Source organism: Neophocaena asiaeorientalis, unplaced genomic scaffold, assembly GCF_003031525.2.
Source record: "Neophocaena asiaeorientalis asiaeorientalis breed wild unplaced genomic scaffold, Neophocaena_asiaeorientalis_V1.1 scaffold114, whole genome shotgun sequence".
Lineage (NCBI taxonomy): Eukaryota > Metazoa > Chordata > Mammalia > Artiodactyla > Phocoenidae > Neophocaena > Neophocaena asiaeorientalis.
In genome coordinates this window covers 12,112,723-12,126,534 of record NW_020173116.1, presented here as the reverse complement: position 1 = coordinate 12,126,534, position 13,812 = coordinate 12,112,723, and the positions used below count along the sequence as shown (strand labels likewise).

The 13,812-nt window shown below is 42.3% G+C and overlaps 1 protein-coding gene across 8 annotated transcripts in view; it reads right to left on the bottom strand.

Annotated features, from left to right (window-relative positions):
- The window catches only part of IL18RAP (interleukin 18 receptor accessory protein), a 36,294-nt gene that overhangs the window by 16,368 nt on the left and 6,114 nt on the right, over positions 1-13,812 (bottom strand). For 2 of the 8 annotated variants that reach the window (XM_024743875.1, XM_024743874.1), the window contains exons 1-4: positions 13,196-13,545; positions 7,566-7,735; positions 6,781-7,102; positions 6,478-6,661 (exon numbers count right to left, since the gene is read on the bottom strand). In XM_024743875.1, the coding sequence (XP_024599643.1) occupies positions 6,478-6,661; positions 6,781-7,102; positions 7,566-7,635 (576 nt within the window). In that variant the 5' untranslated portion in view covers positions 7,636-7,735; positions 13,196-13,545. Of the gene's footprint in view, positions 1-6,477; positions 6,662-6,780; positions 7,103-7,565; positions 7,736-13,195; positions 13,567-13,812 lie in introns of those variants that run through there. The other 6 variants (XM_024743870.1, XM_024743869.1, XM_024743868.1 and 3 more) reach the window with 6 other exon arrangements.

Sequence of the window (13,812 nt, the reverse complement as noted above, 5' to 3'; positions counted from 1 at the left end):
CATTCCTTCCCCGACTCACTTCCTGCTTCTGCCCCTCTACCCACCCGTCATTCCCTACATAACCACGTTCTCTCTCAATCAACGTGTCTCCCACCACCTTTCCCCACTGGGAAGGCTGTTGCTCAGTTTTCACATCCAACTCAAGGGGTGGTTCTCACGGAGAGAAGTTTTTTTTTTTTTTGCAGTACGCGGGCCTCTCACCGTTGTGGCCTCTCCCGTTGCGGAGCACAGGCTCCGGATGTGCAGGCTCAGCAGCCATGGCTCATGGACCCAGCCGCTCTACGGCACGTGGGATGCTCCCGGACCGGGGCACGAACCCGTGTCCCCTGCATCGGCAGGCGGACTCTCAACCACTGCGCCACCAGGGAAGCCCAGGATAGCCCTTTTCTAGTAATGATGCATTTGGATGTCTCCTCCTGTGAGTTGTCGAGGGCAGCCTTTGTGCCAAGACATTTAGCTGGTCCTGGACACACTGGAAGGAATAAACACAGATCCCCTCTCTGAGCGAGCTCTCAGCCTAAGGATGCATGTCTGAGCAGTAAGCCAGAGTACGGCACACCCAGGCGGCTCTGCCTCATAGGAAAAGTAGGGACTCTCCCCCCAGTCTAAGCTGAGACTTGAAGGGTATATGCAGGAATCACTCAATGCCAACAAGGACCTACTGCATAGCACAGGGACCTCTGCTGAATATTATGTGGCAACCTAAATGGGAAAAGAATTTGAAAAAGAAAAAAGAAAGAAGAAAGTAATTGACATTTTAGGAACACCTGAAGCAAAGCCTGTATGTAGGAAACAAGGCCAAGGTGAAAGGGCTGATGTGAGTAGATGTGTTTGATCTTTGTATCTCCAGGATACAGCAAGCAGGCCAGCAAGAATAAGGTCTTTGTAAATAAGGGGTGAATAAATGCAAGTCAGTTGGAAGAAAGGTTTGGAAGCATAAGAGTCAGATGATCAGACATTTTTAGAAGAATGACTGGCAGCTCTTTTGTGACTGTGGAAACTCTTGTAAATTTAAGCAAAGACTATCATAGTCACCCTTGTATCTTTAGGGGCTAGGAAGTGGTAGGGACACAGTAGTATTTATTGAATGATGTGGTATCAGTGTATCATTAATCTTATAATCATTAATCCTCTAACCTCTGGATAGCACCTGGCTTTCCAATTTCCTACTAAGAGTACTAGCAATATATCTTTCACCACTGCAGTCAAAAGAAAAGAGATAAACAACAAAAATAACAAAATATCAATAGTAAGAACTCATTACCTATGTAGACTACAAAGTTATTTCTCGTGTGTATCTCATATGAACATTCAAAGGATTCTCTGGGGGGCTTCCCTGGTGGCACAGTGGTTGAGAATCTGCCTGCCAATGCAGGGGACACGGGTTCGAGTTCTGGTCTGGAAGGATCCCACATGCCGCGGAGCAACTGGGTCCGTGAGCCACAGCTACTGAGCCTGCGCGTCCGGAGCCTGTGCTCCGCAACAAGAGAGGCCGCGATAGTGAGAGGCCCGCGCACCGCGATGAAGAGTGGCCCCGGCTCGCCGCAACTGGAGAAAGCCCTCGCACAGAAACGAAGACCCAACACAGCAAAAGTAAAAATAAATAAATAAATAAATAAATAAATAAATAAATGAGGCAGAAGGAAATAACTGCCCTTTAAAACAGATTAAAAAGAAAAAAAGGATCCTTTGGCTTGGTTTGCACAGATTCTATGTCTTCCAAATTATATAGATGAGAAAACCGAGGTTCTGAAGTTTGTGTTTTGTTCTATACCATATAGCTCGTGAGAGGCCTGAGAATGTATCTACGTTCTTCTGATTCTGAGTTTCATGTTCTGATTGAGGAATTTCCCTTCCCCTTTGCTTGATGACTCGTAGAAGCAGAAATTCCCCTCCCCGAAGTCTCTGGTGTGGTTCCTGTGGCCCAAGAAAGAATTTCCAGTAGGTTGTCAAGGAGCTGAGAAGAGGGTCAGAACTGGTCAGAGCTGGGCAGCTGCAGGTAGGAAGTAAAACAAGGCCAAGAGGTGGGACTGACAAGGTTAAACATCTATCAAGAACATTTTAAAAGGAAGCTTCAGGGCACGGGATAAAATTCAGAGATGAAATTTCGAGAGAACATGGTAATACCATACAAAGAACAGAAATTGGAGTGGAGGTGTGTCGTAAAGCACATGAGAAATTAATGCAGAGGAGGGGATGCAGAGTTGGAACCAGGCTGCAGCTGGGCCATAGGGAGGATGAGTGATTACAAAGTGGGCCTGACTTTTTTCAATAAAAAGATAAGTATGGCTTAGTGTGTATCATCAAGACTTTATGGGATGGAACTCAAACAAAACATCAAAGAGATAAGGGGCAAGAAATCTGTGTCAAGAATGATGGGAAGCTGATCTAATAACATAATCACAAATGATCCTAGTAGGAGAGAGAAGTGCCAATGAGGCCACACAGGAAATTCTTTGTTTTGCTCAGATGTGAAACAGTCAAGAGCCAAATACAGAAGCAGGAGCATCAATCAGTGTGATCCTGTATAAAGAGCATCAGTAAGTCCCACAGAGGACTGACACATGTGACAACCTGTGGATTGTAGCATTGTACACACCGCAGGAAGTTGCCCAGGATTCTGAAATTTCACAGTGAGAACAATCGAATGGGCCAATGTATGGACCTTGGAAACAGCTTCCAAAAATCGAATCTAAATGACTTTTACCTCTTCCCTACCAGGAATTGCATCAACCTTTAGTCTGGCAAGTCTCACCATACTTACCAGCTCTCCATGTCCCTGGGCTCGCAGGATGCCACCAGGTGCCAGGGACAAGGAGAACGAGGCCAAAGGAAATGAGAAGAAGTGGCAGGTCTATGTGCGAAAATTCCATGGAACTCAGGGTTCAGAGATGACCCAGCAGCCATGTCAGCACTGTGGCATGTGAATGAGGGTGACTTAAACCACCAATGGAAAAGTCACTCAGGTACAGTCTTACTGCCAGGACGTCACAGCCATGTCACAGGCACCCATGTCTCAATGCCCCAGACCCTCGCAGAAGAGCCTCTCCCGCTGCCCTGTGTTATAATTCTGCCTGGTGTCAAAGATTCGTTTAGCTAAAGAACCAAAAACGCCCTCCCATTAATGTAATATCATCTAAGATGAAGTCTGCTTATGCCAAAGCTATTTTTCATTATATTTTTATTTTAATTAATTAATTTACTTATTTTTGGCTGTGCTGCGGGATCTTAGCTCCCCGACCAGGGATCGAACCCGTGCCCCCTGCAGTGGAAGCGCAGAGTCCTAACCACCGGACCGCCAGGGAATTCCCATTATATTTTTATGAATTAGGAAAATATTATTAGAATGAAAAACAGATAATTCCCTTTATTCTGACTTCTTCATCGTTCAATATTTCAGTTAAGAATCTCCAAGTCTAAATTTTTTGAGGTGTCTATTAAAAATAGTTTGGAACCCCCCCAGAGACTACAGCACGTGGATTTATTTCGCTTGGTTGTTCTATACAACTGGCAGGTTCACCCCTGGTCAGCAGTTTCATGTGAATTCAGTACCACCGTGTTTTCATCCTCTCAGCCAGTGTTAGTGTTGTCGGTTTTGAGATAATCTTAAGCGTGAGCCACGCTTCACCTGAGTACCTGTGGTTTAGCATGAAGAAAAGGAACACTGGGTATTATTTCCTGCCTAATGTCATCACTTTTAGTGATACTTCCACGAGGTCTGTGACTTTCCAGGATACTGTCTGTGTGTGTGCATGTGTGTGTGTAAGCACATGTACACACACGTGCATTTCATGCAATCCATGAAACATAACCTAAAGAATGACCTGTCCAAATCTCCGTCGGAAGATACAATTTTAACAACAGCTATTCTTTGCCTACTTTTAAGACAGATGCCTAGTCACCATTAAACACATCCTGACATTTGCAGTCGAGGCCCCAGAGAAGAGAAATAAAGCTTCCTTTTGTGAATGTCATAGAACATCGGGGTTTAGTTCATAAGAGCAGTACATGCAGAAAGCTGGCGACTACCGTGTGGCCTGTGCTTTACCAGAAAGTGAAAATAGCTTTCATTTCAGGGATACCATCATTGAAAATTCAAATGCATTTTCATTTTAAATAACGGGGCAAGCCTGGTTTGGGAACAGCCTACCTTGACGTAGTAAGGCATCTGTCATCCCAGATTACAAATACTTTCGAACCATGGGAAGTTTTGTTCTTAAGACTGAACTGAAAATAATGAACAGAACCATCGGCTATTCTTACCAACCTCATTTTAGAGGTTATGAAATTAACGTGTTTCTTTTTTTTTAATTGAAGTATGTTGACTTACTATGTTGTGTTAGTTTCTACTTTACAGCACAATGATTCACTTTACATATATATATGTCCTTTTTTCATATTCTTTTCCAGCATAGTTCCCTGTGCTATACAGTAGGATCTTGCCATCTATCTATTTTATATATAGTAGTTTGTATCTACTAATCCCAAACTCCTAATTTATCCCTCCCCTCTTTTCCCCTTTGGTAGTCATAAGTTTGTTTTCTATGTCTGTGAGTCTGTTTCTTTGTTGTAGATAAGTTCATTTGTGTCATATTTTAGCTTCCACATATAAGTGATATCATATGGTATTTGTCTTTGTCTGACTTACTTCATTTAGTATGATCATCTCTAGGTCCATCCATGTTGCTACAAATGGCAATATTTCATTCTTTTTATGGCTCAGCAATATTCCATTGTGTATATATATACCACACCTTCTTTATCCACTCATCTGTTGATGGACACTTAGGTTGCTCCCATATCTTGGCTATTGTAAATAGTGCTGCAATGAACATTGGGGTGCATGTGTCTTTTCAAATTAGAGGTTTTTCCGACCTTCCCAAGAGTGGGATTGCTGGATCATATGGCAACTCTATTTGTAGTTTTTTAAGGAACCTCCATACTGTTCTCCATAGTGGCTGCACCAATTTACATGCCCATCCACAGGGTGGAGGGTTCCCTTTTCTCCACGCTCTCTCCAGCATTTGTTATTTGTAGACGTTTTGACGATGGCCATTCTGACCAGTGTGAGGTGGTGCCTCGTTGTAGTTTTGATTGCACTCCTCTAACAATTAGTAAGGTGCTTCTTAAATTAGGATTTTATTGAGGGCAGCACATTTTCTGTGTCATTTTAAAATATAAAATTGAGACCTTAAGCACACACTCACCCTCCCTGTACAGTTCTTTCTACGAGGGACATAATAACACCAGTTGTCACTGAATCTCAAGAGAATCAAGTGAGGAAATATTGTCTCACCCATTGGTAATTTTACCTCCAGGAGACTCTGATTGCTAAGTTTGGGGGTACAAAAAGCCGACAGATAAACATGGGCCACTTTCTGGACTTTGATCAGGGACAATTTAAAATGATATTTTTATATTAACAAACAGATATCTTTGGAAGTCAAATTTAAAGTTTTGCATGATTTCTTAAAGCAAAGTATTGAACTTCAAACAATTATCATAGGGACTTCCCTGGTGGCGCAGTGGTTAAGACTCCATGCTCCCAATACAGTGGGCCTGGGTTCGATCCCTGGTCCAGGAACTAGATCCCACATGCATGTCGCAACTAAGAGTTCACATGCCACAACTAAGGAGGGGGTGAGCCACAACTGAGGAGCCCGTGAGCCTGTCCGAGGAGCCCACCTGCCGCAGCAAAGACCCGACACTACCAAATAAATAAATATTTAAAAAGCCAATTATTACAAATGTAGGAGGTGATTTAAATTCTATTCCCAGATTCCACCACCCTGGGTCAACTGACATTCCCAGACTTTGGAAAAGATGCTTACACAGCATTTATATATCTGTTAGGACTTAGAAAAACTATAAAATACAATGGAAGTGTTTTTGTTATGAAGTTTACTCACATGTGGTTCATAACTCAGAATCATTCTGAAACTCGTCTTTTCCTGATTCCTGTTCCCTTTTTGTCTTAGCACTGTCCTCCCTCCCCACTGACTCACCTGTCACCCAGGCCACCAGGTGCTTGCCTTAACTGTCTTCCCAGAGGTGTCCTCTTTGGAAAGTATTCCAGTCTCCTCCTTCTTTCAGAAACCCTTCAAGACATGCTTGTTGGGTGTTCCTTTCACCCTAGCAATGCCCTTTGCTTTCCAAAGGCAGTAAAATTGAACAAATCTGGTCTTCTGAATGAGTGGGTGTTCATAAGTTTATATCTTAACCTCACATGTAATGGACTTGAATTTTAGAAAATTTTCTGACACTGATCAAAAGGAGGGTTCTAATAATTGGAACATTGGACTCTGTGGCTACCTAGGGGAAAACTGCTTTTGAAAGTCAGGTCTTCTCTGTAGGCGTGAGGCCAGTCTTTGGGAAGCTCTAGAGCTCAGATTCAGACTCACATTTCTATAAATTACATAGGGAGATGCTACCATAACAACTAAACTCTGGTATCAGTTTCAGTGAAGTCATTCTTACCTGGTACCAGGTCACCTCTGGACTTTGTGTATCACTTTGGTGGCTGAGACCGGGGCAATAAATGGAGCCCATGCTACCAAGAAGAAGGAGTTGTTCATGTGATATGGAGCTCCCACAGGACATATTTGTCTTGGGTTTAACTTCTAAGATCATCTTGACACAACAGGTCTCATCCTTGGGGCTCCTAGGAAAGTTAACAAGGTCCTGTGAACACTGATGTTATATCCAGATAGTAAAGGATTTGGTAATGTTTTCAGATAGAAATGTACTTGGGACTTAGATAGAAATGTACTTGGGACTTACCTAATCCTAGGTCTACAGATATATGACCCAGCATTATTCATCTCTGTGGTCAAGAAATGAAGCGTGCTCTTGTCCTGGATCACGTGAGGATAGTTTTGTGTAATTTCTACTAGTGGATCTCTGTTTGGAGGTTGTAGGTACCATTGGACATCAGATAGGTTCTTACTACCACTGCAGGGCAGGTGTTCAGAGCTTTGCGTTGGCGAGAGTTGACTTCTGTGGTAGAAATGGGATTTCTGTGGCTCTGGAAAATCACAAAATAAGACAAACTCCTCCCCACACCTTGCAGAGTATGTCCTAAGAAGCTTTCCAGTGGAGCAATCTGAAAACCACAATAAACAAAGGAGCACAGAAACACATTAGAGGAATTCTAACATATTTACAAAGAGTTTGGTTTCACAAGGGATTAAGCTCCCTTGGGTGTCTTTCTCCTTCACAGTTCCCATTCTGTGGGGAAAAGAAGTTCATGTTCTAATTCCCTCCCACTGGTCTTCAGCATCACCAGTAGCAACGGAGGTTTCCTGTTAAACATGTCAACCCACCTTTAATTCCTCTTCAGCTGCTTCCACTGAACACCCAGATATAGTAACTGGGTTCCACGTGGATGCTTGGTATCAACTGAAAGCTGTTCACCCCAATAATTTCTCCTCCTACCCCCATCTTAAAAGTAGAAAGGAAATGTTCTATATTATTATGCTTGCTGCCGATGTATCCCAGAATACCTGTCACTTTAAACTTGGACCATAAAACTCATAAGGTTAGCATGAAAAGTGAAAAACCCCTACCTGAAGTGTTAAATCCTTTAATTTTCCCTCCTGCGATAAGCCAAAGAAATACCCAGCTCAAGGAAAGCATTGTTCTCGCTGGGTCTTGTCATTGCTTCAGGACATTTGTTCTGTTGCCAGAGTGGAGGACATTGTAATTCAGGGCTCCACCCTGAGAATCATCTTCATTTCTGTAAATCAAGAAATGGGAAATGAAGAAATCGGAACCAGTGATCAAAACGCAAGTCACACAGGAAGCTTTGAAAGGGCAGGTCCTACCCAACAAGCCTTCACATGCCCACACTACAGTGGTATTTTCAACAGCATGTGGCAGGTCCTGCATATGTCACTTCTTACACAACTGAAGGAGGAAGGACATCTCAGACTCATGGTACTGCTTGTACCTACACTCCGTACGGTGTGGTCTTTTGATGCCATTTCTTTATGGAATCCTTTTTCTTTTCCTAAGTTTCTGACCTAGTACGTACATTTTCATGGGTAATTTGGAAAGAGTTAAGTGAAAGTTTTCCTGAAAAGATCATCCATGTTGAATGAAAATGTCAGGTTCTCCCCAATTAGGGAAACTAGTGCGGTAGCTGGTGTGTAAACTTGAGAATGTCTGCACATTGCTAATTTGTAGTAACTGTTAGAGAACAGAGGATGCTTTACTCTTTGTGCCCCAAATAAGACAGGAAAAGTTGTCACTGGATGGCGTTTCTATCAATTCTCTGAAGTACAAAAGGGAGGGAAGGTCACCCTGGACTGTGTTCATGGTGGTTCAAGGAAAAAAGAGAAAGAGAGGGAGGGAGGGAGGGAGAAGGAAAGGAAGGGGAAGAAAGAGAAAGAAAGAACGAAAAAAGAAAGAAAGAAAGAAAGAAAAAAGAAAGAAAGAAAGAGAAAGAAAGAAAAAGCGAAAGAAAGAAAGAAAGACAGAAAGAAAGAAAAAGAAATTTTACTATCATATGGTCCCTCTAAACGTTCTCCTTAAAAGTCTTCTTCCCAGAACATCTCTGTTTCTTGGGCAGCTGACAAAAATCAATCTCTCTCTCTCTCTATCTCTCCCTCTCTCTCTCTCAACCTCTGCTTCTGTCTCTGTCTCTATCTGCCTGTCTCTCTCTCTCTCAGCGCCCACACACACAATCTAACCATCACGCACACTCCTCTCTTCACTGCCCCCTGTGCTCACTGGCCATTCCTGCAGCCGCTCCTTCCACCCAGACTTTCCCAGGACCATTCTCTTCAGGAACCTCCATCTTTAACCATAAATAAATACTTTACTGTCCTCAACTTATAAAATTCTTCATCTCCAAACATTTACACACACACACACACACACACACACACACACACACACACACAGCACTCCATGTCTCCAACATCTTCAGATGCAGAAAGGAGTAATTTTAATATTTATAAATGATCAACAAGTATGTTTCTCTAACAGAAACATTGAGCTTGAGGTGCCTTTGGGGATCCACAGGGGAGAGTTCCAGCGAGAGAAGTCAGGAGGCTGCGAGGAGACAGCAGATAGACTTCCCGGAGGAACACCAGCCTGGAAGGGTGAGTCAGGGCCAAGGGAAAATTCAAAAGGATAAACCCAAAGGGAAGAGAAGAAACAGAACAGAAAGACCACCCTGACACTAAGCAGAGAAGTCGGGCACAAGAAGGACTTAGTTTCCATCAGGTCTGGCCACTGATAGATCAGACCAGCACGTGCAGAGGGTTTAAGGTGATGGAGACGAGCGATTCGGGAAGGAAGGTGGGGAGTGGGGAAGAGCCACACCCTCCCCAGGCTACACTGCACACGGAAGACAAGACGGGGAGGCGTTTCCTCCTGTGCTGCCTTGATTCCATAAGCGAATCCAGGGGAATGAGCCGGCAGGGTAGCAGGCCAAATGCAAGTGAGAGTGAGAAGAGGATGTGTGGACCAACTTCTCTGAGGAGGCGGGAAAAGACAAACCCCAAAAACCACAGAGACATTGTCTTGGACAGAGGCGGACCGAGTCGTACACTCTGCGAGGTCTCTCCAGACCGGTGTACCCAGGTGGGGCCAGAAGTACAGGATGTTTCCACTTGGATGCTGACCCACTGAGAGGAGGGTGTGCTCAGCCAAGAAAGGGCTTCATGAGATGATGGAGGACCTAGAGTGCCACGGACGGGGACCAGAGTCACTGCATCACTTATCCCCACTGGTGACAATGGGTAGCTCTTCTTTCCAAGACTGTTGTCTAGGAACAAGGGCCTAGGATAAGCAACTGCCTTTCAGATGTGGTCTACCTCCCCCCACCCCCTGCTCACCCTTTCTTTGCCCACAAAGCCCCTGAAGGGACAATCTCCCCATCTCCGGCCACTGGAAGCACCTTCCTAAAAATCAAGCCTGAGGATGTCCTTTCTGTGCTGATAACCTCACCAGCCCCACTGCCCACTAAATAAAAAGTCCATTCCTAAGCATCAGATGCAAAACCCCGTATGACCCGATATGGCTCCCTCATGATTTATCTTGTGTTTCATCCCCAGAGAGACCACCACTGACCATGTACATAATGACATTGCTCCTCTCTATTCACCACTGCACCAGCCAGCAACGAGCTCTCTTATTACTCATGTTATATTACTTTGTCTTAGCGCACACTACTGTCTGGAAAATATCTTGTTTTATAAACTTCTCCCCCAACGAGAACCAAAGCTCCATGCCAGCAGAACTGAGACTGTCTTGCAGCCTGCACACTCTCTCAAGGAATAGGGTGTGACTCACACAGGAGTTTGGTAAGTCCTTGTTCAGAATTCATCCACACCATAGTGAAATTGCTATTTCACATACCATGTCCTCTCACTAGGTTGGGAGCTCCTTAAGAGCAGGGATCCTGTTTCAGGAATCTTATCTCCAAATCCTAGGAAAAGCTTCACGCATACATTGTAATCAATTCTGTTGTTCAAATAAATGCAAAAGAATTCAGGAGAAATCAAAATAAATGCATATCAACCTAAGTTTAACCATTAACTTGCTGTGTGTCTCTAGTTAGCCTCTCTCTGCACTTCAGTTTTTTCATTGGCAAAATAAATTATTTGGACTGTATCAGTTGTTCCTCCACCTTAGGGCTAGGGGGTCCTAACTTCTGGGGATTAAACTGGAAAATCTGCATTTTATTTTAAATCTCCTTGACTTGAGAATCATGGGACTTTATTATTTCTAAGATCATCTCAGCTCTAACATTCTGTGATTCCATGTTTGAATTACCAAGCCTATAGAAATTTTTTTACCACGACACCCAGAAGTCTCCAGCCCTCAGGAATTCCTGTCCCGACCTTGAGTGGTCAGATGTTCTGTCCATGATACCCTCACCTACCTGAGGTAGGACCTCAGGCTGCCTAGGGCTGTTTCTAGGCTACAGCTTTGTCTCTGGGATTGTGTTTCTCAAATTATCTCCATTACAAGAATCACCCGGAATGCTTTTTATAAATTCAGATATCTGGGCTCTCCAAATCATATTAAATCAGATTCTCAAGGAGAAGAACACTGAACTCTATATTATAAACAAGTGTCAGGGAAATCACTGTGATTCAGGCATCATCCCTGGGAAGCCCTGCTCAGGGACAAGAATAGACCTTGGGGAGCTGGGTCTGTGCTAAGTTACAGCAGTTATTACCAACACTGTTGGCAACTGAGCAACACAGAGCAAGCGCACTCTGGAAACCCCATCAGTGTGGGATACCACAACTGATATTGTTTGTCAACATCTACCTTTTTAAGATCTTTTGATGTCTGTGTGATGCCTTTCATTCCACCATCACCAACACACTTCCAAGAATCATAATGAATCACACAAGGTGCATTTATCGAGCATTTTTCAAGTATTGGGCAACTTAACCAAACCAGGCTGCAGGTCTGTTCTTGGCAGTAAATCAATGGGCAGGTGGCACTGAACATAATGGTATCCTGCTCTCTTACATACTTTCTGTCGCACTCGGGAAGACGGTTGTTGTCCTTCTTGTTTCATTGGTGGACCACCAAGGCTCACATTGCTTGGAGAGTGGTCCCCACTATTAATGATAATTGCACATCTTATAAGTATCAGAAGAGGAATTCATGTCCATGTGAAGAGGGTCTCAGAGACTCTGATTTTCCTATCAGCATATGCTGTCACCTCACAAAAAGAGATAAGTGCTCAAAAGACTTCAAGTATCTGAAGGGTCTCTTATCCAAAACAGCATCCATACCTGCTTTTTGAGAGCCATATTTTTTTTTTGTTAGAGGTTGAAGATTCCCCCAATCAGTTGGTCAAGACTACGCCTTCAACTATCTTTGGTTGATGATGAACTAAAATTTTTTCTGACCAAAGCTTTTGGTGGGAGGAGAAAAAGAGTAAAGGCAGGTGGAGAAGGCAGGTGTCAACAGGGAATCTGAGGCTCAGGTAGGAGAACCCCACAGTTAAAGACAATTTCCCATGGGATCAGCAATGACTATACCCAGGGAACACATGTACATGTAGACATTTGGTCTGGTGTAACAGTAGGTATTTAATTCAAATAATATTATTATCGTTCCCACATGATCCATGGTAGCTATATAGCCCATTGTCTAGGAATTACAGAAAATCAAGAGTGTAGCTCCTGCTCTCAAAGATTTTACAGTCAAGTCAAGACAAGCATTTAAATTCGGCAAAAACTCTTTTTTTTTTTTTGGTGAAGTAAATTGTCCAAAGTCACACATTTAAAAAACGATGATGCTGGAATACAGATACGAATAGCTTAACAAAACCCAATCTAAACTAAACTGCCAATCTTGGTCATACACATTTGTACAACAACTATTCGCTAAATTCTTGTTACGTGGCAAACTCTATGCTAGATATTATAGGGACTATCTATGCCCTTTTTCTGTTTGCTTTTTTGTTTTTTAATTTTTATTGGCGTATACTTTCTTTACAATATTGTGTTAGTGTCTACTGTACAGCAAAGTGAATCAGCTATATGTATACATATATCCCCTCTTTTTTGGATTTCTTTCCCATTTAGGTCTCCACAGAGCACTGAGTAGAGTTCCCTGTGCTATACAGCAAGTTGTCATTAGTTATTTATTTTATACATAGTATCAATAGTGTATATACGTCAATCCCAATCTCCCAATTCACCCCACCACCCCACCTTTTTCCCTTGGTATCCATATGTTTGTTCTCTATGTCTGTGTCTCTATTTCTGCTTTGTAAATAAGGTCGTCTATACCAATTTTTTTTCATATTCCACATATATGCATTAATATATGATATTTGTTTTTCTCTTTTTGACTTACTTCACTCTGTATTACAGCCTCTATGTCCATCCATGTCTCTACAAATGACCCAATTTTGTTTGTTTTTATGGCTGAGTCAGCAAACATTTTGAACCCCTCTGCTCTCCACCTTTCCCACAAAATGCTCAAAACATTGTAGACAGGTTTATTTCATAACCACCAGTTTTTGTTTTTTTTATAAAGTCTCCATATATGTGGAGATGGAAAATTTGCTAATTAGGTAGCAAATTTACTAGTACAAAATAGTTTATGAAAAAGAATTGTGTTAGCAATCCATTTTGAAAATGATTTAAGTTCTTTTCTCAACTTATATTTGCTGGTTAGGAAATCTAGTGGAAAAAAATATATACCATTGTCTTACCTGTATTTCCTGTTCTTAAGACATTGAAAAAGAGAAAGGAACTTCAAGTCTTTCTTTCAGTGACTGCCGGCTTTTCTCTCTGAAGATGAGCATGTGAGAATATCCATTTCCAGAGGTCTACAATATCTCTTCCTAGTCAGAGAGATAAAGGGAGAAAGTACATGTAACTCACACAAGTTTGTAAATAATGAGCTAAACTTGGAGAAAACAAAAAAGGAAAACCTTTAGTATTTTGTAAATGGCCATTGACATTGTCAAATTCATGGTCATACAGAGGAAAATCAAATTAATGACCTCTATAAGTAGAAGGAAATGACCTGAAGATGAAGCATCTAAAACTCTCCCCAGACCAACCTCCTTGACTAGATAAGGTTTGTGGTTAGGTTTAGTTGAAAGAGTGAGTAATCCAACTTCCTTTACAGGAATTTCCTGTAAAGATTATTAGCACTCAACAGTTTCTCAACTGTGGGTTTTGGGTTTTTGGTGTTTTTTTTTTTCGTTTTGTAAAACTAACTCCCCAAAATGTAACCTTTATGATATAACCTAAAGCTGTTGTTGTGATTAACTTTTTTTGAATTCTGAAAAAGAAAAAAACATCTCTCTAACACCATTTATTT